The following is a 12,177-nucleotide window of genomic DNA, read 5'->3' on the forward strand; positions in this document are numbered from 1 at the left end:
TACCGATAATAAAAAAAACGATACCGATAATTTCCGATATTACATTTTAACGCATTTATCGGACATCTCTTTTTAAAACAATAAAAACTTAGCCATTAAAACAGATAAAATACTAAGACTAAAACTATCAGTGAAGCATAACTAATACAAAACATGCAAAGTAGTGGGTTCTAAAAGTGTGTCGATTTATTGTAGTCACTTAAAAAAATAACTTGGTCATAAGATTCCAGAGTATCTAGAAGTATTTTTTAAGCACATTCAAAAATATCGCGATAATTAATGATAACCGTGATCATTTTCGATAAGATAACCGTGATATGACATTTTAATATTGTTACATCCCTAATCCAGAGTAAGACAATTGCTTGGTTTTAACGTCACTTCTGGCTCATTAAATAAGCATGGTGGTCAAGCCAGTGTCTGTTCTGTGCCCTGTGCTTGCGTTGTTTTTGGTTGTACAAACCGTTCAAATCGCAAAAAGGATGAAACTTTATTCAGAGTTCCTTGAGAGTTAATCAATAAGGGCGGAAGAGTGCAAGATTTTAAGAAACGGTGACGAAAAATGTAGCACGCAACCCCGTCCAAGGGAGCAGATTCGAAGAATAAACATGTTTACGGTGAAACACATTTTGTTTTGTTTCGAAAAGCACCAGCTCGGCAAGTCTAAAAAAAAAAAAGCAAATGTGAATATAACCTAAAATGGTTAAGATTTTACCAAAGGCAGCAATCATAAATGAAGGTTTCAGCACATACACAATGTTGACATCTATAGTTTGTGGGCGGCATGGCGTAGTGGGTAGAGCAACCGTGCCAGAAACCTGAGGGTTGCAGGTTCGCTCCCCGCCTCTTACCATCCAAAAATCGCTGCCGTTGTGTCCTTGGGCGGGACACTTCACCCTTTGCCCCCGGTGCCACTCACACCGGTGAATTGAATGATGAATGATAGGTGGTGGTCGGAGGGGCCGTTGGCGCAAATTGCAGCCACGCTTCCGTCAGTCTACCCCAGGGCAGCTGTGGCTATGAAAGTAGCTTACCACCACCAGGTGTGAATGAATGATGGGTTCTACATGTAAAGCGACTTTGGGTACTTAGAAAAGCGCTATATAAATCCCAGGTATTATTATTATTATTATTATAGTTATATTGTGATAAAGACAGGAAAAAACATTACCGGTACTATAGATGCAAAGTTAAATCATGAAATGCAACCTTACTTGAGCAAAAAGGATGCATGATTTACCCGGAAGTCTGGATACCAATGTCTTTGACCTCCATGCTTTTCCGACTTTTCATCTGTTTTGTCATGTAGAATGATGTCTGTCGCACACGATAGTTTGACATGTCTGGGAATGCGATCGACAGATAATCCTTGATAGCACTCGACAAATCTTTTTTTATAAAGTATAGGGATTTATTCCATTGCGTAGTTTGATTTATTGCTCGTATCTGCTTTTTCAGGAAGATCTAGGTCGTTTGTGTTATCAGATAGTTTGCGCACAACAGCAATCTTGGCTTGGTTGACCACCAGAATGTTTCACTTCCAAGAAGAAGTCACATCACGGAATACAATTAAGAACATATTTTCATTTGCAATTCTGACTGAGCAAAGAGGCAACATTTAGTCAAAACAGATGTTTAAGTGTGATGACAATGTCATATTGCCTCTCAATTATCAACAACAATTATCGATAAAGATCGCTCGCAACAGTTCACAAATCCTCTTATCATGTGGGGTAATGTCTTGGAACATAAATTATTGTTCAAGATGGACAAACACTTTTCAACTGTAAAATTAACATGGAGAATGTCTGCATAATGTCTGACATGCCTGGGAGCAGACCATTCTGTCGTCTACAAAGGTGTAATTTCTGTAATTATGATTATTACTGTTAATAATTATAATTAAAATAGTCCAGTCATTTGACAGGACTATATAAATGTGCTTTTACTGCCATTTAGTGTCTACTTTTAAGGTATGTGCAATATAAAACGAGTAAAACATCAATACAGCATTTGATTTCTAATTTTTGTTGCAATCCTGTGCTTTTTATGTTAAAGGCCTACTGAAACCCACTACTACCGACCACGCAGTCTGATAGTTTATATATAAATGATAAAATATTAACATTGCAACACATGCCAATACGGCCGGGTTAACTTATTAAAGTGCAATTTTAAATTTCCTGCGAAACTTCCGGTTGAAAACGTCTAGGGATGATGACGTATGCGCGTGACGTTGATGGTTGAAACGGAAGTATTGGGACGCCATTGTATCCAATACAAAAAGCTCAGTTTTCATCACAAAATTCCACAGTATTCTGAACATCTGTGTTGGTGAATCTTTTGCAATTTGTTTAATGAACAATGGAGACTGCAAAGAAGAAAGCTGTAGATCTGATCGGTGTATTAGCGTCTGGCTTCAGCAACACAACCAGGAGGACTTTGACTTGGATAGCAGACGCGCTATCCGACGCTAGCCGCAGACCACATCGATGATCGGGTGAAGTCCTTTGTCGCTCCGCAGGTGAGCTTCGGTGTTGATGAGCAGATGAGGGTTGGCGTAGGTGGAGAGCTAATGTTTTTATCATAGCTCTGTCGAGGTCCATAGCTAAGTTAGATTCAATGGCGTCGTTAGCAACAGCATTGTTAAGCTTCGCCAGGCTGGAAAGCATTAACCGTGTAGTGACAGGTCCATGGTTTAATAGTATTGTTGATTTTCTGTCTATCCTTCCAGTCAGAGGTTTATTTCTTTTGTTTCTATCTGCAGTTAAGCCCGACGCTATCACGTTAGCTCCGTAGCTAAAGTGCTTCACTGATGTATTGTCGTAGAGATAAAAGTCACTGTGAATGTCCATTTCGCGTTCTCGACTATCATTTTCAAGAGGATATAGTATCTGAGGTGGTTTAAAATACAAATCCGTGATCCACAATAGAAAAAGGAGAGAGTGTGGAATCCAATGAGCCCTTGTACCTAAGTTACGGTCAGAGCGAAAAAAGATGCGTCCTGCACTGCACTCTAATACTTCACTCTCACGTTCCTCATCCACGAAGCTTTCATCCTGGCTCAAATTAATGGGGTAATTGTCGCTTTCTCGGTCCCAATCGCTCTCGCTGCAGGTGTAAACAATGGGGAAATGTGAGGAGACTTTTAACTTGTGACATCACGCTACTTCAAGGCTTTTTTTTTATCAGCGACCAAAAGTTGCGAACTTTATCGTCGTTGTTCTATACTAAATTATTTCAGCAAAAATATGGCAATATCGCGAAATGATCAAGTATGACACATAGAATGGATCTGCTATCCCCGTTTAAATAAATAAAAAATAATTTCAGTAGGCCTTTAAGGTTACACTAAAAACAATATTGATTAAAATTTCATAAACAACAGGTTAATGTAACAGTATTGGGAAAAAAAAGAAGCCTCGAAACATCGCAACTTTTGCTTAAATTTTCTGAAAAAGCTGTCACCAAATACTGTAAGGCATTTTAGGCCGCCACGATCACAAAAAAAGACACCATAATCGAAAAACAATTCAAATACATTTTTAAACCTATGGACCATTTGAGAATCTCCAAATACCGTGCATGGCTCTGGTATGTGGGAAGAAGTTGGAGAAAATGGTAAAGTTATTTAATTATTATTAGTTTTTATTTTTAAAGCTGACATTCTGTTCTCACCTGATACCCGCTGGAATCCAGAATATGTTGTGGCTCCCGAATGTCTCATTGGTGTAAACCCTAAACCAAATAACCATGAATCAGTTGCACTCAAAATAAGACTCACAGGAGGTGCCCTCAACACACTCTCTCGGTCATCCACGCACACACACACCCACACACACACACACTTGGCAACCTCCCCAGCTGCTTGTATCATTAGCTTTTTTCACTGAACAAGGCTGTGTTTTGTTTAACAGTGCACATGTGAGCACGTAAACATACCTTAACTAGATCTTTATTCATGTGTCTCGCTGTGAAGGATGTTTTGGGTATGTGAGCCAAGATTGTGTTGAACAAGCATCTTGTTGTGTATCCAAACTTGGCTCCTGTTGACTTTACGTTGATGAGTTTCATATTCGTTTAAGCAGATTCTGTGTTTCAGTGATGTGGTCATATGTTCAAAGCCTGTACACATGATTATATTTAGGAAAGACACACAAACTAAGCCCATGCCAGACAAAACATTATCTGTCCAGCTAGATTTTAAAAGGAACCCCTGTGTTTTGGTAGGTTGCCGTTATGATTTTTACATCCCTTTTGCCAGGTATGAGAGCACATCGAGCGAGGAGTCCAGTGGAGATGAGAAGGCAAAAGTGGATGTCGAAGAGGGTGACAGCTCAGAGGCTGAGGAAGAAAGAGGCAAGGAGCCTAACTCAGCAGAAAAGCCTGAGGAGGGAGCAGATGCACAGGAGAAAGATGCAGAAATCCTGTGTGGCGAAGAGGGTGCAGTGGCAGCAGAAAAGGAGAGTGAAAAAAAAGACCTGCTGGACCGAGAGAGCAGCCAGGAGCTCCTGGAGGAACCGTCTGCAGGGTGAGATAGGAGAGTGAAAGAAGCAAGGCATTCAGCTGGAATTTTTACGGTGGACTTCAAATATTTTTGTAGTCATTCCAATTCCTGATTCTAAATAGGCACTAAATTGTTGTTTACCTTGGCAACTAAAGCAATACCTCTTGCCAAATTACTACTATTAGCAAATATCATGTTGACCTTTCTAATTGAGAAGGCCGCGTGATGTGTTAGGTAATGGAGGCCTCATACGAGAAGCCTGTTTACACACAGAGTTGCACTCAATATTTTTATACACTCATCATAGGCATAAATTGTATATTGTTTTTGGCATATTGTTGATTATTTATTTGAGCCACTTTTTTCGAGGGTGGAATGATTGTAAATGTACAATTGAAATTGGGTACACGTTTAAAATTATTGTCAGATTAGGATTTACACCGAGTCGAAATGTTTTTTTTTGTTTTTAGTCTATTTCATACAAATTTCAGAGCATGTTATGCAAAACGCAAATGTCCACTGCAGAGGATGCTGGTTCTGGGCAGGATATATACATTATTTACCAGACTATTTTAAAAGGTGGTGAAGGTTTCCAGAAGTGGTTTACCAAAATTAGTTTTTTATAAGTACCCACCGAAGTCTGCTGGTACTATCGGCAGTGGCGACTGTTGGTCTTTAAAATAAGGGAAGCTCATTTTCAGCTAATCTCTAAACACAACTACAGTCTTAAGTAACAGACAAGATATAACGATGTTACATTTTACAAAGCAAACATCACTTAAAGGATCGTAAAATTCTCCATAACAACTCGAATGAAACTTGAAAAATGCTCTGGCAGTGGTTTATCCAAAAGTATTTCAAGATCGCCAATTTGCAAATTTTGCTATCAATCAAAAAGGATTCAGCCTCGGACAGATCATCCAACCATCATGTGGAAGCTAAGCGTCCAGGCCAGCCAAAGCAAATCCCACTTTCCATTCACTTCCAGAGATGTTGAGTGTCCGATGGGCGGGAAAAAGTCGAGCATTTATCCAATGAGCGTCTAGTTTGGCTGCAGTTGAACAACCCACTTTATCCTTCCCCTTTGAAATCAATGGACCCTCAGCGCCAAAAAAAAAAAGTTAAATGCATTCTTGTGGATATTCAATTAATGGAATGGAAATCCAAAAGTACATATTTGACTACCCATTTGTTTGGCTTCCCTTACAGTCTTAATGCAATTTCCACTGGATTCATGTAAAATATTGGTGCAATATTTCGATACGCTTGTTGCACTTGACGCCATGTCCGTTTGCACCCAAGGCACTGGCTTAAGCACTTGGTTTGAAAACAATCAACACTCAGAGCGCAAACAACCAGACTGCCTCTAGGTAATGTTACAATTTTCCATGCCAACAAAGCAAGAAAAGACACTCAAAAGTACAGTAAACATCCACTTTTCAAAATGCTCCATGCTAATTTACAATGGATTTGCCATAGGCATGCTACCGATTAGCATTGTCCAGGTGAGAGGCATGATTTATAGTCTAAAATCAACATTTACCAGCTCAGAGGCGAAAGAGCAGCTCACCTGCTCGATATGTCAGCAGCTGCGTAAATGCGCTTAAATTATACATTTTTTGTCTTTAAAGGGAGACTGCACTTTTTTTGGGAACTTTGCCTATCTTTCACAATCATTATGAGAGACAAGAAGACAAAAGTTTCGTTTTTTTCTCGCTTTCTAACATATAAAAAACGGCTTGTTCTTGGTGGCAAGCAATGCAGCTAATTGGAGCAATCAATTTTCTACCTCTAAATCACTTCAGAAATGCATTCAAAAACCGTCAATACCTCATTTATGTTCTGTAACCTGTAAATAACTAAACTGTAGCGACATTGTTATTGTAAGAGAGAACATTGAGGAACTCTATTTCTAGTGTACTAACGCACCGGCGTGCTACGGTATTAGCCGTAGAAGCTTACTACGGCAAGAGATAAACTAGCTTCTACATCAGCACGAAACGCGTTTGAGTTTGTACTGCAAAACACGGCGAGTGTCTGAAAAGTATTAGCCCACATTTCATGTTTTGTTTGTACACAGCTAGCCAGACAGTGTATGTACCGTAGTTGTAATAATACGCATGACGTGCGGTGTGTATCATGATTGATATAAAGTGTGACTCACTCGATGGACAGTTGTCTGTTTGGTCCAGCTGGCCGGGAACGTTTTTTCCTTTGCATTATAGGTTAGCACTCCATTTTTGTTGAAATAGCTTGGCTTCAAGTTCCACATTTTGCAGCTTCGATTTTCTTTCACCTCACTCTCTCGGCTTCTGTCTGCTCCAACGTCTCACTCTTCCTTCGTGCTGGCTTCTATAAGCAGTAGTTCATCCTCCATAAATTCAGATTAAAAAAGATAATGTTGTTAATCCTCATTTGTCCAAAAAGTCATCTTCGTTGTTTGCTACAGGATCTGCCGTGATTAGAACACACTCGCGTGTTTGTATCCGAAAGGGGGGATGTTGCCCAGGGGCGCCGAAAAGGGGGGGTAAAGGAGACGGATTCTAGGGGCCCATGATGGAGGGGGGCCCAGAGAGGCCCCTAATGATGATGAAATTATAATACAGAAAACATAATGACACTGTGTTGGGGGCCCTGTAAAGATTCTTTTCATGGGGCCCAAAATCCCTAGCGGCGCCCCTGTGTTGCCAGAAGTCAGACGTGCGCTGCTATGGAAATGGAAATAAATGTGCCGAATAATTTGTTTTGGCAATGATTAAAATTACCAAAATATGGTAAAAATTGTACATATTACAAATTGTTATGAACGTGTCTGTTACTACATTATATATATGTATATATATACTTGCAGAGTGTATACAAAACGTTGATGGATGTGAATCCCATTAGCCGCATCGTCCAAGCATTTTTTTTATCATCTTTAAAATTCCCAAAAAACAAAAAAATACATATTTGTGCTTGAATGATTGTGAACGAATTCCATGATGATTTGGAAAATTCCCAAAAAAAAGTGCAGTTCGCCATTAAAGTCTTCCTGTATCCAGGGACTTATTTTCTGAGATTGTAAAAAGTAAAAAAACAACAACAAATGTTTTTGTGATAATAGAAAATCGATTAATCACTTTAGTATCAATCATTTACTGATAAAATACTAGGTATCGTTACTGTCAATATGTATCGATTGGCCCAACACTGTTTACATTCAAGAACTCTAGCTAAGCGGTTAGCATGGCTTATTGTAAACTCCTACGGTGTGTAGTGTAGCATGTTTAGCTATTCCTCATTTTCCAGTGATGATACCTCAAAGAAACATAGTTTATTTGCCACCATGGAGGCAAAGATTAGTTATTTAGAAATTGCACTGTGAAGGGATGTTAGCTGCTGGCGAAAATACTACATTATGTTAAGGACGCCTTTGTTCGCTTGTCACTGTCAAATTTGCGGGAAACAACTAGAATGTGTAATGAACATGTATTATCAAGATATGACGAAAGTATTACAAGCTCTATTGTTGGCAAAATGTATATCATATATCGTCTATATCGCCAGAACAATGGGAACTAAAAAGAGAATTGTATAATTACACCAGTTCTCATTTCTCAACACATTTGTTACGGTAGTGCAGAACATGGAACATTGTGGGGTCTTATACACTTTAGGATTGTCATTTACTGTACATGAATTCGGGTCAGCAGAAAAATATTGTGGATATTCCTGTATATAAATCACTTATCACACATCCCGTTGAGGTTTACATGAGTCATTAGTGTACTTATTTGTGTTTATAATTTGTTTTTTTATTTGTTTAGACTTTGTAATATCTTTGTTCCACTATTAACTCTACCCTTTGTGACTTTGATGGATATCTTACCACCACATGTACTCCACTTCACAATATATTCATGATCATTCTCAACACCAAAACTGGAAACAAAAACTCTCCAGAACTTGGCTTCCATTATTATCGACTGTATTGTCCCCTCCTCTCTCCCTATTAGAGAGTCAGCACATTGTGCATTCATTTTTCAACCTGACAGCATCCTTGTCAGCTCCCATCCTGCCACATACTACCTTATGTACTGTATAACTCTATAGCCTCGCTAGTGTACCAATCAAACTCTTGCGTAACCTACAGCTGGTCCCCGCTAGGGAGCACATTACCCACATTCTCAAGAACCTGCCTCCCTCCCAGTCAAACAATACAGGATCCTTCTATTCATAACCTTTCCACAGCTTAAACCTCTGTCCTCATCTATCCAACCCGTACTTTCTGTTGTTCTTCAATTCAAATGTATTTTTAAGTTGATCAACAACTTAACAAGTCTAATATAATGTCTTCTGCTCTTTGATTTCAGGGAGAAAGTTGACAAAGGATTTATAGATGCCTGCTTGTATGTAAAAGATCGTATGGAGGAGGTCACATCTCCAGATAAAGAAATGGTATGCACTACTGTAAGTCTCCTAAAGTTAAAGTGCCCCTCTAATGCTGACAACATTTATAGTTCTGAACCTAAAAATGATGTCTACAGGTAAAAGTCCCATCAAAATAGACACCGTTTCAGACCATTTTGAAATGCCCACTTTTAGCTCCAGAATGTGAGCAACCCTGCATCAGCCTGCTGATGTCAGCTACAGAAGACTGGAAGCAATTTCATATTGTCGAATATGTGTTTTAGTAGAATTTTCAACACAAATCATAATATTTATATGCAGATTTTAAAGGAATTATCAAATATTCATGCCAGATGCATTTTTGCTGCTTGGAGCAACACAACTACAAAAGGGGTCAGCCTGCATACATTTCCAAATGATGGGAATATGAGGAGTGTATGGACCTCTCCAGCCAAACTGAACCGCGCAAAATGGGAGAGACCAAGCAAGAGGAGTGCAGCCATCATGTCAATGATTTTATTATTATCATTTTTTTTTTAATATATTTAAAGCTACACAGCCTGTAACCCATCCATCCATCCATTTTCTACCACTTGTCCCTTTCGGGGTCGTGGGGGTGCAGGTGCCATATTCACAAATCTTTACAAAGCCAAAGAATTAAGAAAATAATTAAATAAATAAATAAGTAACATCATGATATAGTTCAGTTTAACAATATTTATATACACAGACATTGCATTACAAATCAGTACAAGCCCACCTAAAGCTTCAAAACACTAGAGCGTCAAATGCAAGTAGGTTATCAATGGGTTCCATCTTTTTTAAACAAATCAGTATTAAGATTCAATTTTGCCGTTATTTTCTCCATTGTATACATACACCTTAAAGGGGAACGTTGTATGCTTAAAATGATCAAAATACGTAAATATGACATGTGATTATAAATTTGCCTGTTCTTCATTACATATACTGTATACTTATGGTGTTTGGATGTTTTTCAGGGGCTTTATAGGCAGAATAGCAGTACTCCCATATGCTCCATTGTAAGCAGACTTTTGATCGCATTTATATACTATTTAGAATGCATAAAAAAGAAACACGTATGGGTTTTTGTCTTACATAAGGATTGTAAATGATGGACAAAATTCCAAAAAAAGGTCAGCTCCCCTTTAACAAATCTCTCCTCCCATTGTCCTACTGTTAGAGCAAGTGGCTTATACCAAGATACAGTTACCTTTTTTCTTGCAATCAGCACAAGTACCCTTAAAAGATACACTTTGTCTTTACTCATGTAGTCATCAGGGAGTGCTCCAAACACAAAGATCAGGGAGTCCAGGTCAATATATTTGTGGAGAATCTTATTTCACCCCAATTCTCTCACAAAATGTTTTGAGTTGTGGGCACTCCCAAAAGATGTGTATCCTATCATTCCACACTGCCTCCAGCACAAATTAGTTTTCATCCTGTCAAATTCCGAAATCAAAAACGACATTTTAAAATATCTCACATTTACCTTCCAACTAAATTCCTTTCATATTGGACTGCTGGTCAATTTGTGACCATTTTCACAAATGTGCTCCCACTCTTGTTCTTCAATCACAACATTTATCTCCAGTTTCCACTTTCCCCTGACACCAAGAACACTCCCTGATTAAACTGATAGCAAATACTACAGTTTTTTTTCACAATTTTGTTCTTTTGAAATCTTTAGGAAAAAACGTTCCAGATCCATGGGTTGCTTTTGAAGAACATGCTATTCTTTATGTGGCATTAAATACTTTCTAAGCTGGAAAAACCTAAAAAAGCTCACTGCAGTCAAATCAAATTTCTCCTGAATTTGATTAAATGATTTCAGAATTCCCCCTTCAAACAAATCATGTATAAACTTGAGGCCCTTATTTCCCTATTCACGGAACCTAAGTATCCGACCTGCCCGATAAAAAGTCTATAACTTCAGAGATTTGTGTGGCTCTGGATATCGACTTTGATCTTTTTTCTAATAGTACTGACAGCTTTTGGGGTGCAATTAATTGTAGGTATTTGGTCCATTTTCCTTTTGAGTAAAAAGCTAAAGCTTGCAGTGAAAATTCAGGGCATGAACTTTGTTCTAAAGTCAACCAATTGTTTACCCTGTGTAGTTAGGCTGCCCAATAGTAAGTCCAATATCAAGTCAAATGTGAATCAAGAGCAAAATATGTGGAGAAACAGAAAGAAGAGCAGATTCGGCACTCAAACAACTAAAAAAGAATAGTCAGCCACTCGTACTCTATTTTGCGTCCTCTTCTATTGATGTTTTCCTCAGGATGCTTGAGGAAATGCTGAAAGAGCATTAGGAAACACAGGCTGAAGAGAAGATAGAAGAGCAGGTATGTCCGAAAATAGCGATACGTTTATATTTCTTTTTTGCTCATTATGTTAATGTTAATCAGTTTTGAAGTATTCATGGACCAAGGCAACAAAAACAAGCAATTAAGTCATCAATATAAAAGTTTGATATTCCTTTATCCACACTGTTTATACTGTTTGGAGAAATGTGCTCCACTTCTGTAGAGGGGGCAGCATATCAAGTCTGGTAATGGAAAGGGCGCGTTCTAAATAGTTATCTACCTATTACTCAAAAACTAATAGATATTATGGGAAATGACTGCCAGATTAATTTTCAGGGGAAAAAATACCTTAAGAGAACTTGTTAGTGAAATTTCTGTCCTCTGGATGCGATGGGTCTTTTAAGATGTACAAATACTCCAATGAAAGACAGTTTAATTCAGTAGTCGATGTAGATTTACAAGACACGCTGTGCTGGAAACACTAGCCAGGTTGCACTTGCTGGAAGAAGATGTCTTGTCATGCTCCTTCATTCACTAATTGGATTTTTGCAAATGTAATTAAAAAACGAATGTAGTTTGAAGACAAAGCTTGAGCCTCTTTGAGAGGAATAATGTGCAGTAATATGGTTTACTAAGCAGGTTAATGACCAGCTGCTCGATGTAAAAAAGCATTTTTTTTTTTTTAATACATATGTTTTCTCCCATTCCTCTGCTCTCAGCGTCAGGTTTTAGTGGTCCTCTATCAAGAGTGGTTCAAAATTTCAAGTCAGAAAACCTCGCAAGCAGACACGGTCAGATTATACCTGCGCCAAGTCGGCTTAACCACACCCACTCTCCTGCCGTATGTCGTCAACCTGACGGACGGTAACGGGAATATGGCCCTCCACTACAGTGTATCACATTCAAACTTCCCTGTGGTCAAACTTCTGCTGGATACAGGTGGGAAGCATG

At 38.6% G+C, this 12,177-nt stretch overlaps 2 protein-coding genes across 12 annotated transcripts in view; one reads left to right on the top strand and one right to left on the bottom strand.

Moving 5' to 3' along the window:
* The window catches only part of usp1 (ubiquitin specific peptidase 1), a 198,289-nt gene that overhangs the window by 175,362 nt on the left and 10,750 nt on the right, over positions 1-12,177 (bottom strand). For 3 of the 8 annotated variants that reach the window (XM_072914684.1, XM_061975713.2, XM_061975718.2), the window contains exon 3: positions 3,679-3,738. The exons of 4 other annotated variants lie outside the window; for them this stretch is intronic. The gene's annotated coding sequence lies outside the window, so the exon portion shown is untranslated. Of the gene's footprint in view, positions 1-3,678; positions 3,739-3,942; positions 4,126-12,177 lie in introns of all 8 variants that reach the window. One more of the 8 variants, XM_072914685.1, reaches the window with a different exon arrangement.
* kank4 (KN motif and ankyrin repeat domains 4) overlaps positions 1-12,177 on the top strand; it is a 180,399-nt gene that overhangs the window by 152,109 nt on the left and 16,113 nt on the right. For 3 of the 4 annotated variants that reach the window (XM_061975700.2, XM_072914682.1, XM_061975701.2), the window contains exons 5-7: positions 4,265-4,531; positions 8,863-8,959; positions 11,946-12,165. In XM_061975700.2, coding sequence (XP_061831684.1) covers positions 4,265-4,531; positions 8,863-8,959; positions 11,946-12,165 — 584 coding nt within the window. The remainder of the gene's footprint in view (positions 1-4,264; positions 4,532-8,862; positions 8,960-11,945; positions 12,166-12,177) is intronic. The other variant, XM_072914683.1, reaches the window with a different exon arrangement.

This window comes from Nerophis lumbriciformis, linkage group LG14, assembly GCF_033978685.3.
Source record: "Nerophis lumbriciformis linkage group LG14, RoL_Nlum_v2.1, whole genome shotgun sequence".
Classification (NCBI taxonomy): domain Eukaryota; kingdom Metazoa; phylum Chordata; class Actinopteri; order Syngnathiformes; family Syngnathidae; genus Nerophis; species Nerophis lumbriciformis.